We start from the raw sequence: 20,459 nt of genomic DNA, 5'->3' as shown, positions 1-20,459 counted from the left end.
TTATATATATATATATATATATACACGCGTGTAACTGAATAATGACCACAAACTATTCACTTTCCATTACACAACGTGTAATGGAAAGTGAAGAAGGACTCCCAAACTTGGTGCAAACTTTTAACCATTCTCATATGGTAAACTTAATTCGTTTGCCAATGATAAACAATTGTTGATATTCAGAGGTTTCATGTATTCATGGTTGGGTTTGTATTCCCTCTTGAATATACTGTAGAGGTTATTCCCTACACGCCGTTCATTACAATAATTATTACATGATATGGATAAACATATCTACTTGGCTTATATTTTCTAATATATTAATTGTGATATATGATTTAATGTCATACGGACAGAAATTCCTTTGGCTCTTATCATCATTCGTGTGAGGATAAGAGACAGACGCCTCTATTGTTAAACAGCCCCTTCAGTCATTTACCTGTCCATTGTGGAAAGAGCTACTTGGAGAAATGTAGTTTGATGATATTGTCCTAGGGTTCTCTTTTTAGATAATTTTTAAAGAAAAAATTAGGATCGCAAAATTCCCTTTAGATTTTGAACTCCTTTAAGATATCAAATTCACCTTTCTAATAAATAAATTATAATAATCATGACCTGGAGCTAAACGATATGCATAGGTCTGTTTACGATTTTATTTTATATCATACGACATGGAAGTTCAGAGGAAGCCATGGGGTAATCCAAATATACACACTCAATTTTTACGTTTATTTTTAATATTAATGAGAAGTCCAGCCACCTTCCTTCTAAATCACCTTTTGCAATCTGTTAGGCATAGAAGATTCATGGTTTCTGACGATCTGTGGTCGGTTGTGGAAGAGCTTCCATTGTGTTACAGTGGTCCATAAGTTGACCTGGTCTCCTCTCCCTCTCAGGCTCCCAACATTTCATCAAATTAGCCTAAATATTCTCAGTGAGGTTCATGTCTGTATCCTTACTTGGCCAGTCAAGCAATTGCAGATCCTCTCGACCTTGAAACCATTCCTGGACTATTCTGGCCGTATGGATGGGGCAGCGGTCGTGAATGAAAATGACAGGAGCAGGTGGGGAGGAATGATTCTGCTGTTGAAGTGAAAGAAGTTTGAAATCCTGAAGAATTTCAATGTATTTTTCACCAGTGAACCTCCACTCAATCCTGGTGATAATCATGCATACAATGTAAGAAGATCCAGCCCCACACGTTTACTGTGACATGCCCATTCCTGGTCACCTCGTAAATGTTTCTTCTGTAGTATCTGAAGGGAAAAAATCTAATTTTTAACAATTTACGCTTTGCTTTTCGTAATAGGGAAAATAATGCTATATCGTTTGGGGAAATAAAATGCTAAGTAACAACCCTTACAATAAGTTAAGAATGCTTATTCATCTGCAAGGATTAATACTTATGATAGTATTAAGTTTGATCTGCAACGGTCTGTTATGATATGATATTCTTTAATTCAGTAAACAGGCTGTACTCTATAAGTTTGCCTACGTGATTATTCATAACATTAATAATGCACTTGCTTAATGCCTGAAAGCTGGCCATAGTAGAACTAATGGGGGGTTTTCAATGAAGAATTTTTATTTTCACACTTCTTGTGGCAATATAATTCAATTAGCGGAAAATACATGGTTATTGACAAAATTATTATCTTTTGATTATAATATTACCCTTGCTTATAATTATTATAGTCTGACTGTTATTAATGATTATAGAAACTCACCTTATATTACTCGGTCTTCAGCTATGTAGTAAAAGACCTTTCGTGACTGCATACGACTCGAGACCAAAATTCCATATCCTCCCCCACAAACTGTTGAACAAAGGCAAGCCTATGAGCACGATGCCGTTCGCCAAGAAATTCCTTCTTTGCAGTAATTCTATGAGGTATTCCTGCCTCATGCAGACGTCTTCGCACCGTCATAGCCGAAACATTTAATGCCAGACGTTCACGAATAGCAATAGTATTGGTAAAAGGATCTTCTTCTGCTGCTCGTCGAATGTCTTCGTTATCCTAAAGGGTGGTCATTCGTGGTGGAGGTCTCCGAACTGAAATACGTAATTAACATGCTGATACCTAGATAATCAAGATTAATTATAGCCTGTTTACTTATGGGAACGCTATTTGGTATTCTGGAAAGTAAAGAGAACGAATCACTATTAGAGTTCAACAGGACCAAGGCAACTGTAATTTAGGTTTCATAATTTCATGGGTTTATAAGGTTTATAGTTTAGAAAATTAATAAATAAATGAAATAAATAAATGCTATCCAAAGTCGGTCAATTTCCCAGTGTTGCTGTTCATTTGGAGACTATAACGAATACTACTAGCAGAGGACAGATAACCCATCAAAATTTATACAACACCTCAGTCTAGCCATGACTGGGTGACAAACTTGTTAGCATTTAATAGGGGTGCTGTAGCAGTGATATCGTTATCACTGAACAAAGTGATATATTAAATCACACGATCACTGGGACTGATTGATTGATTGGCTGTTACTGGCATTGCAACGTCTCAGGTCATTACTGTCATTGATAACATTTAAAATTCTGTATGTCTTCATAATGATAAATTGTTAATTGTCTTTGAAACACTAAAGGTGGTGCTGTTCCCCTCTTAACGTGAATTCCACTAATCAGCTTTCGAGCTGTTTTAGTGTATAAGAGGTTGGAGGAGGCAATCTTGTAATAAGTATTAATCTTCATAGATGAATAAACATTATCTTAATGCAGGGGTTGTTACTTAGCATTACATTTCCCCAAACGATATATCATTTTCCCTGTTACGGAAAGCAACGCGTAAATTGTAAAAAATTCAGATTGTTTTCCTTCAGATACCACCGACGAAACATTTACGAAGTGGCCAGGAGTGGCTTGTAACCGTAAACGTGTGGGCCTGGACTTCCTTACATGGTATATGTGATATCACCAAGACTGAAGGGTTTCACCAGTGAAAAATACGTTAAAATTCTTCAGGATATCTTCCTCCATTCACTTCACCAGCGGAATTATCCCTTTTTAGTCCTGTCATTTTCATTCATGACGGCTGCCCCATCCATACGGCCAGAATAGTCCAGGAATGGTTTCAAGGTCGAGAAGATTTGAATTGGTTGACTGGCCAGATAAGGGTGCAGACATGAGCTCCATAGATCCCGAGAAAGATAAAGTCGATTTATTAAAGATTTAACAATTCACAGGTGCCCCGAGAGAAGCCGAAGTGCAGTGGAAAAATCACTGAATTTCTAATCAGTTTTTTTCTCCCATGTATACTAAAACAAAAAAAAAAAAAAAAATTATTTTTGTTCCCATTATTTTTATGCTCATCCATTTCGTATGAAGTAGCTACTGTCGCATATCTTATGTAATATAAGCAGGTTAGGGGTAATTACGTTTGCTTTATGTCTATTACAATTAGAATCATAATTACGTGACCTGTTATCGAATTACAATTACAACTTCAATTACAAGATGGGGAACAATATCAAATATAATCATTAGTATAATTTCACAATTTTAATATTTCAAAATTGTAATCACAGCCACAAATACATATAAAAAATTTATTACTCAATTCCATTTCGCACACCTATTTCCTTAAAAAATGCAGATAGTTGCAAAGACTTTATACTTGAGTTTGGTGTCCTTTTACAGTCAATTTCTGCAACAATTGTAAGTTGTAACTTATGATACTTTTAGTGCAAATACAAAACAAACATATCTAAAATATTTTAGACCAGCAGAAATTATCGTTAACATCCTATGATTTGCCTAAGTAAATTGTTAGTATGTTTATTGTGTTGAAAATTATTATGCTGATTATAAGGAAATAATACTGAAATACAAAACTCAAATATTGGAAAAAATTTTCACAAAACTTTTTGCACAAAAAAAGGAAATAAATGGAATAAAAAAATTTTTTAGAATTGGTAGCTGACTTGTTAAGATTCTCCCTTAATAATATAATAAATAAATTGGGTAGCGACTCAAAACATCTCTGCATTTGGTTAAGATGAGTTCTCGAAAAGTAAGAGGGCTGTTCTAGGATAGCAATTTCAAATAAAGTACTTTATTATTTGAACTTTTCAGTTACAATTACAATTACAATTACCATTAAGTATAAATAAAATAAATGCAATTACAGTTAACTGCAAAACGTGAAATTAAAAACATTTCAGATAAATGACAATTACTCCAAGCCTGAATAAAAGGTAATGTTTATTTGTAATTGGTAAAGCTCTCTTACTGTGGGTTTCACAGACAGTGCAGTCACGTTTTTGGTCAATAACACTGTAATGAAGATTGGTATCAGTACGAGATTTTGCTATAATTTTTCGGTATAATCAAGGCTTTAACTCTGATGGATGTCCGGTAAAAATGCTCAATTTTTATTTGTAACACATAGAGCAACTATAACCAGTTACCTATTCACACCAATCTGTAGGCAATTGGCGGCTCTCTCTTTGCTCAAAAAAAAGTTGAAAAGTTGCGTGACAAACGGATTTCTGCTACCATGCTGACAGTTATGTTCCTAGGCGGCCATCTCTTCTTCACCTTCATAATACAAGCATATGGCTGATGCCCTGAGTCCAAATGAAGATTGCGAAGGAGGTAACCAAACACAAGTATAACAGTAGCTTTATCATCAATCACAGTGTCTATCGTTTTACTACTCCACCATACATGTAGGTATCTCTTACTCTAATAATTATAATCATTTACTCCTAACCCAAGTCAATAGTCACTAAAGAAAGAAAAAAAATTATGACCTTAAGACAAAAATAGTAATAGCTACTACTGCTGCTGCTAGTTCCACCCCGCTGGACTAGTGGTTTTCGAGCTGGGCTGCCAATTTTCGGTGGTCCCAGTTCGATTCCCGGCTCGGTCAACGCGGAATCAGAGAAATTTATTTCTGGTGATAGAAGTTCATATCTCGATATAGTGTGGTTCGGATCCCACAATAAGCTGTAGGTCCCGTTGCTATGGTACCAATTGGTTCCTAGCCACGTAAAAATATCTAATCCTTCGGGCCAGCCTAGGAGAGCTGTTAATCAGCTCAGTGGTCTGTAAAACTAAGATATACTGCTGCTGCTGCTGCTGATGCTAAGAATAATAGTAAAAAAAAAAATTTAAAAATGCTATATTACTGGTTATTATTATTAATAATAATTAATTAATATTGTTCCCTTGTTTTCAACGTAGACCAAAAGTAATATATCCATGCCTAAGCTAAGGTAGTACGGTACGGAATCTGCACATTTTTTCCGTACCTGAACTGTACCGTACCGTACTTTGGTAAAATTGTCGTTGCGTAATTCCGTACCGTACACATAGGCTAAATATCAACCGTACCGTACCGTACCGTAATGCCAGCCTTGCTGGCAGGTAACAACCGAGTGAATCGTTAGATATATACAACATTGTAAATTATTATTATTAGATTAGATAGATAGATAGAAAGATAAAAAAATCGTACAAAATATACTTAAACTGAAGTAACATTCAAAGAGAGAGAGAGTGTGAGAGAGAGAAGGGAGGGGGAGGAGAGGTGAGGGAAGGAAGAGGAAGGGGGTGGAAGTGGGGGTGGAGGGAGAGGTAGGCGAAGTTTTTTTTATACCGTTGTGTTCATATCCATATCTGGCCAATTGAGCCTTTTGCCCCTTCGTACAGGACAAGTGTCTATTCTTTATAATTTGTGATTCATGATACTCTTATAAATTACGGTATTGGGTGTAGTACACTATAGCAAAATCTCGTACTTATACGAATCTTAGTTACAGAGAAATAGGTTAGAGAATTCGCGAACACTTTTACTGAGCTCATTTTACAAAGCAGTGCTCAACGAATATTCAGTTCTCAATGTAATTATTAACAGGAACAATAATTGCGTGAGCATATATTTAACAGTAGTATCTTTATTTCATACCATGGTGATTATGATTCCTATTGGCTAATCCTACAATCAAGGAACAATATAATGATATATGAAGCATGGTATTGTTTTACTCGACTCGAAACAGAGTCTGAATCCCAACGGAGGTGAGGTCGTCAGCAGGATTTTTAAATGGGTCAGACTTCAAAACCACTCCCAATGAATCGAAGGGACACAAATCTGGCGCTGCGAGGACGAATTGTCACTTTACACGACAATGGCTTCTTGATACGAGCCATTGCACGTGATGTTGGTGTGTCCCCCACCACGGTACAGTTGTGGATAAGAAGGTGGGAGGAGAGTGGGAACTTGAACGACTTGCGTATGTTGTTTATGCTGAATGATTGGTGGATATGTTACATTGTTCATGGTTATTTAATCTTGCTTATTTAATGTGAAAGTTTCTTTCTTAAATGTATTTCGTCTCGCTATTATAATTTTGGTTAGACTACAGATATCCACAGCCATTCCAACATCACAGTAATGTTTCAGGTGCACCTCCATAATTCCATACCTGTGGGTGGTTGGCCCTTGCCGACCTCAACCATGAACAAAGTTAGATAGTCGATTGAGTTGTCTCGGTAAAATTAAGCCTATAAGAGCATTTTATTTGTGCCCACCCCGTCACAGTCATTGTGCGTCTTATGATAACTATAGTTTATATATTAAATGTCATTTCAGTGATGGCTCAGGAATGATTTACAGTTTTAATAACCACCAACCAAATTGAGAATATTTTGGAAATATGTAATCACGTTCTATTTGATATGCTTTTAAAACCAAAAATATACGGCCATGTTCACTAAATTATAATCAATCCGTTGAGTACAAAATTCGAAGAATCTAGAATTGATTGCGATGTTATACAAATTATTAGTTAAACATTTAAGATAATATGTTCTCTTAGCTAGGCCAGGGGGTCCACGGAAAACCACCCCAGTTGAGGAGGATGACGCCATTATCAGGGCGGCTCAAGAGCAACCCTTAACCAATGCCGAGGTCATACGTGAAGACCTTGGATTAGGAGTGTCGTCGATGACAGTACGACGCAGACTCCACGCTGCTGGGATTCATCACAGAACTCCAGCAACGAAGGAGCTCTTGACAGAGCGGCATAAGGCGGGAAGGCTTGATTTTGCAGAATGTCATTCTGATAAGGACTTGGACTTTTGGGGCCGGATCATCTTTAATGATGTGAAGTGCTTCTCGTCCACATCGCATGGGAAGCTGCATTGTTGGCGAACAAATAGAACTCGTTATGATAAGCAAAATCATTACTTGCATCAATTATTAATTGCATTCTTTTTTATATTAATTATTAATCTTCAGATTTTGTTCCACGGAAGTGGACTGTCAAAATATATAAAGAGAGTAAACATAAATAAGAGTGCTATTTCTGAGATAAATATTAGGTAAGGGACAGTGGCATCATTTGCTCTTTTTCCTCAAATATAATTAAATAAATAATTAGACAATAGAATTCTTTCAGTGTTGCTCATCACTGAGAATTTAAATTCTCCAAAGGTATATATATAATTTATATTATACACCCCCATTTTTTTCTCTCATTCAAATATGAACCCCGTAACATCGTTGAGGTGGTTCGATCCGGCCATGTCACCTGCAACGTATGGGGCTGGGTGTGTCTCCATGGTATGGGTGATGTGTTCCGTATCGAGGGACGATTTACAGCAGCTAAGTATGTTGAGCTGCTACAAACCTCCTTCTTGCCTTCATTACGAGAAGGAAAGGAATTTTTCCCGCCCTTCCCACCAGGGCCCATCCTGTTCATGCACGACCGGAGTCCCATTCACACTGCTCGCGTTGTTCAAGAGTGGTTTGCCGGACAGGATAAACTGCTTCTTGTTGAATGGCCGAGCAAAGGAGCAGATATGAATGTGATTGAACACGTGTGGGCCCAGATGGTGAACACATGGAAAATGGAACATGAGAGAACAACACAGCAACTCATGGCTCACATCAACTCTCAGTGGGAAATTTGTAAACAGAGACCGCAGCAAATTTTCAACCTTGTTCATTCGATGCCCGACAGACTGAGGGAAGTGACTGAGAGAGAGGGTGGATGGTCAAGGTATTAGATTATATAATATAAATGTTATATTTTTTGTAATAGTACATAAAATGTTCTCATTTTGTTCTCACTAGTTATTTGATTATATGTTTTAATAAACATAATTCACAACAAGTTTTATTATAACCATGATATTCTTGATATAATATTCGAAGTATCTGAAAAAAAAATTGCATGATGCCTCCATACAATATTGAGAGTATTGCAGTAAACTTTCCTACTTCCTCGGGCCCCATATGTTTTTGATGTGTCTTCTTAATCACCGTTTCTTGTTAACAGCATTGAATTATAGAACTGAATGACTCGCCGAGCACTGTTTTCATACAGTGAGGTCGGTAACAGTATTGGCAAATTGCCTTACCTGTATACTTTATTCACTGGTGTGGCCGATACAGATATGATACTTCGCTGCTTATTTTCGCTTATTAGCTTCTTGGAATCTATTAAAATAGTTTCCATTATTTGAAATGTAATGCTTTATATCCTACTGATATTTTCAATGTAGTATCTTTGGTTAAAAGCTAAGTTGTATGAACAAGTGTAAAAATGTGCCATATTTTTTGGCCGTCGTTGTCGTTTCTGAGTCCAAATCCTTATCAGCATAACGTTCTGCAAAATCAAGCCTTCCCGCCTTATGCCGCTCCGTCAGGAGCTCCAGCGTCGCTGGAGTTCTGTGATGAATCCCAGCAGCGTGGAGTCTGCGTCGTACTGTCATCGATGACACTTCTAATCCAAGGTCTTCACGAATGACCTCGGCATTGGTTAAAACACTAGAACGGCCAAGCAGTCATTTTGACTGCTTTTGGAAATTGAAATGATTAGCATGGCTTAACTACCATCATTATTCAGTTGATGCTGCATGACTTTTGCTAACTTAGTGAGTAGTTCATTATGGTGAAATAATTTAGTTAATTTCCATATAACTTTTTTCAGTACAGCCCCCACTACTACAAACGGCCAAGCAGTCATTTTGACTGCCCTGACTACAAGCTTCAACCGTGTCTAGTGACCAAACCTGTATAAGACGCGTAAGGAAAGACATGTTCAGTTCCATCGCAACATACACTTCTTAGCTTGATTAGTATGCGTTTAGCCTTCCCACTATCAATATGTCTCGTAGGAAGTTGAATGATGATGAAATATTAGAAGAGTTATTGAAGGATTCAGATTCATATTCAGATTCTGTTGAGGAAAGTAAATCTGATGAAGATGAGTACATTGTACAAGAAGAGGAATCAAGTTCTGATGATGAAGTCAGCCAATCTGAGGGTGATGAGGAGTCGGAAGTGATAACATCAAATTTAGGTTAGTATCGTATTATCTCTCTCTCTCTGTTTCATGTCCTTTGTAATATATATATATATATATATATATATATATATATATATATATATATATATATATATATATATATATCTTGCCATAGGAGCTTTTACCATTATCTATTATTATTGTTTTGCTATTATTGTTGTTGTTGTTATTACTGTTGTTATTATTATCATTATTATTATCATGTTTTTTTTATATTTTGTTGAAATATTAGCCCTACTGTGTATCTTCCTGAATTCATTATCCCTCACATTTTACAGAGGAACTCCCTTCTCAAGAAGAGGATTTATCATCAAACACGATTAGAGCTGAATGTGGTACGGTGTGGAAAGTAATATCTCAAGCAGATGAAGATTGTGGAAGATTTTCTCAGCAAAACATACTGATGGAAACTCCTGGCCCCACTTCTTTTGCAAAACGTCTTGTACAAAAAAGGAGCTACATGAGTGCCTTTTCGATACTTATAAATGATTTTATCATTGAACATATCAGGAAATACACTGAAGCTCAAGGCAGAAGAGTCTTGAAAAACGTTAATTACAAAGTAGCTCGTGAAGAAATTCTAGCAGTAATTGGAATCATGTATGCTCGCGGGATATTGGGAAAGAATCAGTCAATTGATCATCTATGGTCAAGAAAATGGGGTCCACCCTTTTTCAGGGATACAATGCCACGTCACAAATCCAAAGAGCCATTCCTTCATCCAAACCCTTTTCCTCCTTCTCGCCTGCTTACGTTTCTCGTAAGCTACAATACAAAGAGCTAGAATCTGTAGCTCCCTCTCTGATAACACCTTTCCCATTGCTGGCCGAGAGTAGACTAGCCGGATTTCACTCTCAGGCTGTCAGGCAGCCTGCTTAATGTATGGGTACAATTTCGGTCGTCCGGCCAATGAAGCTCCTCCCCAACCGGAGACCTACAGGAAGTACCGGTGCGTGAAGGGGGCCCCTTAAGGTGGACGGATCTTGGGTGTTTGGTGGCATTGACTGACAGACGCGTGAGACCTTTTTCAAGGTGGTTCCTGACCGTTCTGCTGAAACTCTGCTCCCGGTGTTGTTTCAGACTGAGCCGGCAAGCATGCCGGCACGGGCTCTTGCCTCAATAGCAGCCCGTAAAAGATGTCTGCCGCTTATGATACTAACTCACTCAATTAGGTTTTTGGGCTTCAGTGCAATCCATCACCACTTAGAACAGTCTCCTAAAGTTGTTCACACTTAAACTAGATCTTATATGCCAGTGATGTCTGAAGTTCATTGGTGTCCTTATCATGAAAAATTTTCTGATAGATTGCTTATTTCAGCAACCCTTTTGCGAGCATACTCAGACGTCGACTCAGATTTCCATCCAGTTTTGGGAAATTCTTTCATTTCTGTTTCGAAAATCTTCAAGTAAATCTCATTCACAAACCTGCACGACCTAGTTGCTTTTAATTTCATTCGTAGAGGTACGCAGTAGATCTAATATGAGGATGACAGACCTGAAAGTTTTAATGCTGTTTTGGCTCAGATATTTAGAATTTTCATTATCATATCTTTCTGATCCCGTTTTTGGTGCCATTATTCTCGAAATTGTCTCAAGTGAATGAGAACTCATCACCGTTAATGGTATCCTTCAGGCATTCATACTACAACCACCATTCTGCACTTGCCCCAACAGATGCACAGTACTCTCTGTCCTTTCCTTCTGCTTTGTTTCTCTCGTATCCGGCTATCATCATTGATTAATCAATCAGTTAATCAAAGTAATACGTTGTGTTTCTCATCTTGATTCCATGTTGGCAATTGTTCGGTTTTCATTAGTAACTTATTTTTTACTAGGGGACTTATTGCAGCTTTCCCAAGTCCTGTAATGACTGTTTTATAATACCTAACATTGAACTACTGTCTGACTTCCTTACTTTCCTTGCTACAGTAGCTCATGAAAAGTTTACGTCCATGTTCATCATAGCAGCTGAAGGTACAGAATAGTATGTAGGCCCAAATTCAAGAATTTACAGAAGAGCATTTAAACAATGCTTTATAGTAAAAATGTACCATTCTATTTGATCTATTGTTTTGTTTGTATGGTGTTTTTACGTTGCATGGAACCAGTGGTTATTCAGCAACGGGACCAACGGCTTTACGTGACTTCCGAACCACGTCGAGAGTGAACTTCTATCGCCAGAATCTATTTGATCTAGGTTTAAATTATGATAGGGCGTAATTAAAGGCAGGAGCTTCAGTATATTTATATATAAACATGTAGTTCTTTGCCTAGTATAATACTACATTTATGAGACATACACTAATGAGATATATGGTACAGTATACTGGAAATTTGTTTTCAGTTCTAGAACTGAATCACTAAAGTATACATTTAAATTCTATCTCAACAACTCTAGATGAAAATTCATGTTTTCAGCATTGCTTAGCTTTCAAGAGTCACTTGGAACTTAAATAGGAAAAAAAATATAATTTCTGTTGAGATTTTGGCAGTAAAAAAAATAAATAAATAGCAGAATTTACCCATTTGGCCCTTGTTTGAAAATACAATTTGGTGGTAGGAAAGTACTTTGAATCAGAATTATTCATGGCCTTTTGGTGATGTTTGGTCCTTTTGCTGGATAAGTATCTCGGGTTTGCAAACCTGAAAAAGCATCTCTCTTAAGTGTCATGATGTGGATTGCAGTTACTCTTTGGTATTTATTCCATTAACATTTCCAAATCTGTAAGAGCTAAATTTCATAAACAAGTTTATGTCAATTGGCGCAGCTTACAGTTTCCGTACTTGTTTCATAGCTCATGATTTTATAATTTAGTAGAATAGAATAATTTGCGATATTATACTTACATGATCTTAATGAATATGAAAACTTGTGTTGGATGCATAATGTATATCTGAATCTATATCTTCTAATTCAACAAATTCATGTTCTAACGCTTTTTTTGTGTGTGTGAATCCAGGATGTTGTCAGTTGCTGGTTGATTTACAGTTTGAGATCTTCCAGACCACTGGCTTTAAGAATATGTTCCAATTTATACTTTGTTTTACACATTCATGAATTTGTATGAATCCTTGCAAAGTCTATTAACAGTATATGAATTTTTAAAAAAGTAAATTGAATTTTCTCTAGATGTACAAACCTGAGACTTTTATGCAGGCAATTCTTGGCGGCAAGTCTTTGAACCTCTTAATAAAGTAGTCGAAGGAGCAAATAAAAGGGAGTACTTAACAAAGAAGATGCCAGGGAAGAGGTATATGGGTGCTGGAAAGCATCCTCCACTGCAACCTTGAGGTTTGGAACTGGGAAGTAGAACACTGGGAGCTAGTTGATTAGCAACGTTGCTAAAAGATCAGTTATTGATGTTCTCCACAACCTGAACAGCCAGCAATGTGAAGATAGGGACCATTCTGTCCATGGCAACTGAGCTTGTCTGCCACAACATTCTATATGTCCAGAACATGAATATACCTTGCAGACAGCTTGACCAGTGGTGCTCTGCCATTCACACCTTTGCCTTGCTAACATGCAGAGACACTGGGGCCTACCCTCAAGGTTGCTGACATAAACCACTATAGTGGTGTTGTCACTCATCACCACCACTGTGTTCCATCAAGTAATCTTAGAGTGCTGGTAGAGGCAACAACTCTGCCTACATTACTAAGACAGATGAGCATATGATAGTTGTTCACTGTCCTCTACTGAAGGGATAAAGTATTCCAGGTATGCATCTGAACACTCCTTTGATATCTCTAAAATAACACGATCAACTTTGACAAGGGAAATGCCACTCTAGCTTGTTGTCATCCTTTCACCAAGCAAGCCTTTCACCTGGTTGTGATGCACTGGAATAATAATAATAATAATAATAATAATAATAATAATAATAATAATAATAAGAATAATAATAATAATAAGAATAATAATAATAAGTAATAAGGGATAAATAACTACCGAGATGAAGGGAAAAGCGTACAGAGGGAGCAACATCAAACACATAGATGAGACAGGATACAAATACCTGGGAATAATGGAAGGAGGAGATATAAAACACCAAGAGATGAAGGACCACGATCAGGAAAGAATATATGCAGAGACTCAAGGCGATACTCAAGTCAAAACTCAACGCCGGAAATATGATAAAAGCCATAAACACATGGGCAGTGCCAGTAATCAGATACAGCGCAGGAATAGTGGAATGGACGAAGGCAGAACTCCGCAGCATAGATCAGAAAACCAGGAAACAAATGACAATACACAAAGCACTACACCCAAGAGCAAATACGGACAGACTATACATAACACGAAAGGAAGGAGGGAGAGGACTACTAAGTATAGAGGACTGCGTCAACATTGAAAACAGAGCACTGGGGCAATATCTGAAAACCAGTGAAGACGAGTGGCTAAAGAGTGCATGGGAAGAAGGACTAATAAAAGTAGACGAAGACCCAGAAATATACAGAGACAGGAGAAAGACAGAAAGAACAGAGGACTGGCACAACAAACCAATGCACGGACAATACATGAGACAGACTAAAGAACTAGCCAGCGATGACAATTGGCAATGGCTACAGAGGGGAGAGCTAAAGAAGGAAACTGAAGGAATGATAACAGCGGCACAAGATCAGGCCCTAAGAACCAGATATGTTCAAAGTACGATAGACGGAAATAACATCTCTCCCATATGTAGGAAGTGCAATACGAAAAATGAAACCATAAACCACATAGCAAGTGAATGCCCGGCACTTGCACAGAACCAGTACAAAAAGAGGCATGATTCAGTGGCAAAAGCCCTCCACTGGAGCCTGTGCAAGAAACATCAGCTACCTTGCAGTAATAAGTGGTACGAGCACCAACCTGAAGGAGTGATAGAAAACGATCAGGCAAAGATCTCTGGGACTATGGTATCAGAACGGATAGGGTGATACGTGCAAATAGACCAGACGTGACGTTGATTGACAAAGTCAAGAAGAAAGTATCACTCATGTGATGTCGCAATATACCATGGGACACCAGCGTTGAAGAGAAAGAGAGGGAAAAAAATGGATAAGTATCAAGATCTGAAAATAGAAATAAGAAGGATATGGGATATGCCAGTGGAAATCGTACCATAATCATAGGAGCACTAGGCACGATCCCAAGATCCCTGAAAAGGAATCTAGAAAAAACTAGAGGCTGAAGTAGCTCCAGGTCTCATGCAGAAAGAGTGTGATCCTAGAAAACGGCACACATAGTAAGAAAAGTGATGGACTCCTAAGGAGGCAGGATGCAACCCGGAACCCCACACTATAAATACCACCCAGTCGAATTGGAGGACTGTGATAGAGCAAAAAAAAAAAAATAATTATTATTATTATTATTAATTTTATTATGTGCTCTATCACAGTCCTCCAATTCGACTGGGTGGTATTTATAGTGTGGGGTTCCGGGTTGCATCCTGCCTCCTTAGGAGTCCATCACTTTTCTTACTATGTGTGCCGTTTCTAGGATCACACTCTTCTGCATGAGTCCTGGAGCTACTTCAGCCTCTAGTTTTTCTAGATTCCTTTTCAGGAATCTTGGGATCGTACCTAGTGCTCCTATGATTATGGGTACGATTTCCACTGGCATATCTCATATCCTTCTTATTTCTATTTTCAGATCTTGATACTTATCCATTTTTTCCCTCTCTTTCTCTTCAACTCTGGTGTCCCATGGTATTGCGACATCAATGAGTGATACTTTCTTCTTGACTTTGTCAATCAACGTCACGTCTGGTCTGTTTGCACGTATCACCCTATCCGTTCTGATACCATAGTCTCAGAGGATCTTTGCGTGATCGTTTTCTATCACTCCCTCAGGTTGGTGCTTGTACCACTTATTACTGCAAGGTAGCTGATGTTTCTTGCACAGGCTCCAGTGGAGGGCTTTTGCCACTGAATCATGCCTCTTTTTGTACTGGTTCTGTGCAAGTGCCGGCATTCGCTTGCTATGTGGTTTATGGTTTCATTTTTTGTATTGCACTTCATACATATGGGAGAGATGTTATTTCCGTCTATCGTTCTTTGAATATATCTGGTTCTTAGGGCCTGATCTTGTGCCGCTGTTATCATTCCTTCAGTTTCCTTCTTTAGCTCTCCCCTCTGTAGCCATTGCCATGTGTCATCGCTGGCTAGTTCTTTAGTCTGTCTCATGTATTGTCCGTGCATTGGTTTGTTGTGCCAGTCCTCTGTTCTGTCTGTCATTCTCCTGTCTCTGTATATTTCTGGGTCTTCGTCTACTTTTATTAGTCCTTCTTCCCATGCACTCTTTAGCCACTCGTCTTCACTGGTTTTCAGATATTGCCCCAGTGCTCTGTTTTCGATGTTGACGCAGTCCTCTATACTTAGTAGTCCTCTCCCTCCTTCCTTTCGTGTTATGTATAGTCTGTCCGTATTTGCTCTTGGGTGTAATGCTTTGTGTATTGTCATATGTTTCCTGGTTTTCTGATTTATTATTATTATTATTATTATTATTATTATTATTATTATTATTATTATTATTATTATTATTATTATTATTATTCAGAATATGAAACCTAGTCATATGGAGCAAGCCCACAGGGGCCATTGACTTGAAATTCAAGCTTCCAAAGAATATGGTGTTCGTTATGAAGTAGTAAGAAGAGGTAAAGGAAAATAAAGAAAGAAGAGATACCATTTATTAGAAAAGAAAAAAAAATGTAACAAATAGATAAAACTGTATTAAAATGCAAGGAGAATAGTATTTGGTAGTAATGTGTTGCACCTTTACTTAAAATTCTGAAGTTTCAATTGCACAGCTTCCTTTGGGAGGCTGTTCCACAGTCCAACGGTGGGAGGAATAAAGGACCTCTGGAACTGGGAAGTTCGACAGCGAGGCTCAACATTCACTGCATATTGGTGCTCCTGATCAACGAATCCAGTTGCTCTTGGCAGATAAAGGGGGACAAAGAACCAATTACGAATGTGAAAGATCTCTATTGAAATACAACTTCAGAAAAAGTGACAAACAAGAGACCATCTGTAGAGGGTCCAACTACTTCTTTTAGGAAACAGGAACCTACCACCACAAACCACTCTATCTAAAAGAGATAAATCTCTGGTAGAAGCAGACATCCACACCGGAGAACAGTATTCTAGTAACGGAAGTACAAATATCCCAAAACAGGTTGCATTGATTTTATCACTGTTATGAATATATGAGGCCTTACGAACAATACATACCTAACTTTCGGGCAGCATTCGCTGAAACTCTCATTAGATGTTTATCAAAAGTTACACCTAGAATAGTTAAAGCTTTAGACTCATTCAGCAAAGTTCTATCCACCCGAAGGGGCGGATGGGGTGGGAAATCTGTAAGAGATCCGCTAATCAATAGTGTTCTCGTTTTACTGGAATTCAGCCCCATATGCCACTGACTACACCATTCCCTGATCTGGTCCATGTCCCGACTGAGGCTGAGGGCAGCCTCATTTCTCAAAAGTGGTGACTTTATTACATCCACTTGCTGTCCAAGCCAACAACAATGTTTCTTGTCACTTATTTATTTTTTTATTTATATATGTATTTATTTATTAATTATTCATTATTTATTTTTCTTCATTTATTATTATTTATTTATTTGTATTTTTATATATTTTATAACAGTCAACCAAGAACATTACCCTGTGGAACTCCAGACAAATAGGTCTTAGTTCAATAAAGTTCCCATCCACAACAACTCATGCTGCTGCCTAAAAGTAAGGAAACCTTAAGTATTCCTAAAACATATCCACCCACTCCAAGATTCTGAAGTTTATAAATAAGTTCCTTGTGATTTGATAAATCGAAAGCAACACTAAACTCTATCTGAATTATTCTGCACTCAAAACCCTTATCAAGGTTCCCTTGCAAATGGCATGTCTATTCTAACAAAGCATCACAGGTATCTATATGCTTCCTATATGCATATTGACTGTCAGCTAACAATCCTTTGGATTCTACATATTCAAATAGTGGCTTAAAAAATAAGTTTTTCAGTAACTCTGGACAGCACAGAGAGAATAGAGATTAGCCTGTAGTTACTGCAGTCTGACTGATGGTTCTTTTCAGGATTTCAAGAAAGGAACTGTGCTATTACTTCCTTGGACCTGCTGATGTGAGTCCATACAACAGAACCTCATACTTAATGGGTTGATCAGCATGCCAAAGTATTTCAATTGGTGCTTGGAGTGGTTAAGTAAAGTGTCAATCCTGATCTTGGGTCAGCAGCATCTCTGAAGGCTAACAGGCTCAACCTGTCATCAAGATAATGGATGAATGGGCCCAAGCCGCCCCAAGAGTAAGCATCCACATGGATACTTGCAAAGTTTTTGATATGCTGAAGTGCATTGTTTTAAACTAGTAGATCATCTTTTGCAGATGGAATATGTGTGTTTTTGGTTTCCTGATAGATGGACATCTGGAAATAAGCACTCTAAAGGTATAAAAAAAACAAAATTTTCTTCTCTGGTATAAGCCAACATAGAACTGGAGTTTCCTTCCTGAAACGAATCTAAGGAACAAATCTTTCAGGAGAGAGGTTATTTACTGATCTCCAGTTGCCTGAAGCCTTCGGCACTGGGAAGAGGTGACTGTAGAAGCATAGAATATGTCACCTATGACCTCTGGCTTCACCAACAGAGCCAAGGACGATGATGAACCTGAAGGACAGGCAAGAAACAGGATGAGACTGGGAGTTAGGGATGGCAGCAGTCCTTGAAGGGTGGTGCCACAAAACAGAGACTACTCAAGATTCCTGCTATCACTGCCCCGTTGCCCAGTGACCTAACAGGCTTTCCCTACCTCGAAGCGACCTTTTAATTTTCGTTTGACATGCGAGACAGAATTATATGAAAAAATAAAGTATTTTTCTGTTTCAATTTCACATGACACGACATTTGAATACCAAACATGTCTGGAAATAAGAATACCTACAGTGAATTCTAAGTCCTTTAAAGTCCGAAGTGATCTCATGTACCCTGGCTCTAAGCTGATGCTGCAGGTTCTTGAGTTGGGCTCTCAGTCTGGGCAGAGATTTCTTGTTGACACTGTAGAAGAACAACAAAAGGTATCAAATTTTTCTCAGTCAGTCACTGTAATCTTTTCACATATGCATATATGTACATGTATTCATATTTGTCTACAATAGCCTAAACTTATATCTACGTGCATACATATTTGCATTAATTTAGGACCGAGTAGCACGACTGGTCAAAACTCGTTTTTGTTCGTTTCAAATGTAAGTCCTCCAAATATGGACACTGACACTTTTTTTATTTAGACAAAAATTATGGAAGAAACTCAATTCAAATAACTGAAATTATTATTATAATAAAGTTGACGACTAATGTGAGTTCTAGTTTATAAAAGATTCCTTCCTTTAAAGAAACAGCTACAACATTTTGACACTAATTAAGGATCTTATTTCCCACAAAACACTCGTTCATGACGTTAGTTTGAGATTCGGATATATACTCAAATTATAATCTTATAATTTGTTCACACTGAAAGAAAATGTAACATTTTAGCTAATTAAATGTTCTATTTCTTCTCAAGATATCAAAATGGTGTAGGGGTGGCTATGGATGGCAGGCTGTGGAAAACTGCAACGGGGGTAAGTATGTGGGTGTAGATGTGGAAAATGGAACGGTTGCGAGGTTTTGGTAAAATGGCGCATGTGTGTGGGGAATGGAGGTCTGCAGGAAATGTGAGTTCAGCAGTACTCCTTCCTACCCACTGCTTCTCTTTAAAGTATTCATTATTAATCCATTTGTATGGAATTTCTAAACTCCTTTCTTTGGCTCTGGCTTTAAAACACATGAATCAATAAATCGGTAGTTTAAAGTATTTAGCATGTTTTGCTGAACTTAAGCGTTCACACATTGTGATTATATTTTTATTTGTAAATAAAATGAGAAATCGCATTTATAAACGTGACAGATGTTTCAAAAGACGCTGCCACTTTTCCTGTTACCTTTGACAGGCGATATGCAGGTGGGCCGAGCCTATTAAACCATTTAGTTTAAAGGAATTATCTCTTAAGCTACCCTTTGTATAAGCCCCACCTCCCGGTCTAGCTGAGAACTCTAGCGCCAAAAAGAATGACTTCTTGCTTTAGGTTACCGAGAACAATAGTCAGTAGGAAAATTAATTCATTCCTACAGAAAGCACGCTATGCAACGGGCAAATGCAGTTGAGCATTCCGAAAACTTGCAAACCGGCGATGCTGCAAAGGATAGCTGTTATTAAACTAAGATCATCTGACGACGGAGATTCTTCGTAATGTACATTTTGTATAGAATCATATTATTACAATTCCTGTGGTAATTATTGTAAATATTTTTTTCTCTCCCAATGATGAGTTTGTGTGTAACAACCTTATAAAAGTAAAAATTGTTACACGCATTAGATTTATGAGTTATAACATGGTCCAGACCGTGAGTGAAAAAGGAAATGAAATTTAAGTAAATCATAACTTGATGAATGAAAATGAGGGGGAAACCTTAAATGAAGAGCAATGAAATGCAAAATAATACAAACTTGTTTAGGAAATGGATAGTATGGCAGACGGAAAATTCAGATAATAAAAAAGAATAAATAGAAGTAATCTACTGGCAAGATTATAAGAAAATGTCATAAGACATACATACTGAATGGCAATTACCGATTTGTATTATTTCTAATGAAAAAGATCATCATATAAAATATGTAATATAATATGCAAAATTTAAGGGTATAAGTCATAACAAATATAACAATAAATTGTCTCAAAAGTAATCACCAAATAGAATAGGGATCGAGTTTACGGATTAGGATTTATACGGTCAGTTTCATTAGGTAATGTCCCAAATATTGCCTCACTGGGAGATGGCTGAGGACTTAAGAAGGGGACAATTTAAAGGTTAAGAGAGAACTGGCATCAGTTTTTCTCAAGGAAGTAAACAATCTATCAGTTTAGTCTGTCGGACTATAGTATTTTGTTAGGCCTAGTATTTTGTTAGGCCAAATTTATCAATATACGTTCTTATGACTTTTTGACCAAAGTGGGTATGAATTCATCACATCAATAATAAATTAGAGGTTTACCATTAGAAACATTTCTT

General features: G+C 37.5%; 2 protein-coding genes across 8 annotated transcripts in view; one reads left to right on the top strand and one right to left on the bottom strand.

Annotated features, from left to right (window-relative positions):
* The first annotated feature begins 9,137 nt into the window (after positions 1–9,137).
* LOC135207768 (uncharacterized) lies at positions 9,138–10,575 on the top strand. Its single transcript, XM_064239593.1, has 3 exons — positions 9,138–9,333; positions 9,618–9,939; positions 10,527–10,575. Exons 1-3 carry the CDS (start codon positions 9,138–9,140, stop codon positions 10,573–10,575), a joined length of 567 nt encoding a protein of 188 aa, XP_064095663.1.
* Positions 10,576–11,571: 996 nt separating this feature from the next.
* The window catches only part of LOC135207891 (ankyrin repeat domain-containing protein 50-like), a 39,837-nt gene continuing 30,949 nt past the window's right edge, over positions 11,572–20,459 (bottom strand). For 2 of the 7 annotated variants that reach the window (XM_064239797.1, XM_064239791.1), the window contains exons 16-17: positions 18,292–18,404; positions 11,572–11,982 (exon numbers count right to left, since the gene is read on the bottom strand). In XM_064239797.1, the coding sequence (XP_064095867.1) occupies positions 18,342–18,404 (63 nt within the window). In that variant the 3' untranslated portion in view covers positions 11,572–11,982; positions 18,292–18,341. The other 5 variants (XM_064239796.1, XM_064239792.1, XM_064239793.1 and 2 more) reach the window with 5 other exon arrangements.

The sequence above is a fragment of the Macrobrachium nipponense genome, chromosome 34 (assembly GCF_015104395.2).
Source record: "Macrobrachium nipponense isolate FS-2020 chromosome 34, ASM1510439v2, whole genome shotgun sequence".
NCBI lineage: Eukaryota > Metazoa > Arthropoda > Malacostraca > Decapoda > Palaemonidae > Macrobrachium > Macrobrachium nipponense.
Note: the sequence above shows the minus strand (reverse complement) of the source record. Positions and strands in the feature narration are given on the sequence as shown.

Bases quoted from the DNA above. Each gene is read 5' to 3' on its own strand.
- LOC135207768 (XM_064239593.1), top strand. From the start codon at position 9,138: ATGTCTCGTAGGAAGTTGAATGATGATGAAATATTAGAAGAGTTATTG. The intron at 9,334-9,617 runs GTTAGTATCGTA...CACATTTTACAG, and splicing joins AGTGATAACATCAAATTTAG to AGGAACTCCCTTCTCAAGAA. The intron at 9,940-10,526 runs GTATGCTCGCGG...TTTGGGCTTCAG, and splicing joins CTAGCAGTAATTGGAATCAT to TGCAATCCATCACCACTTAG.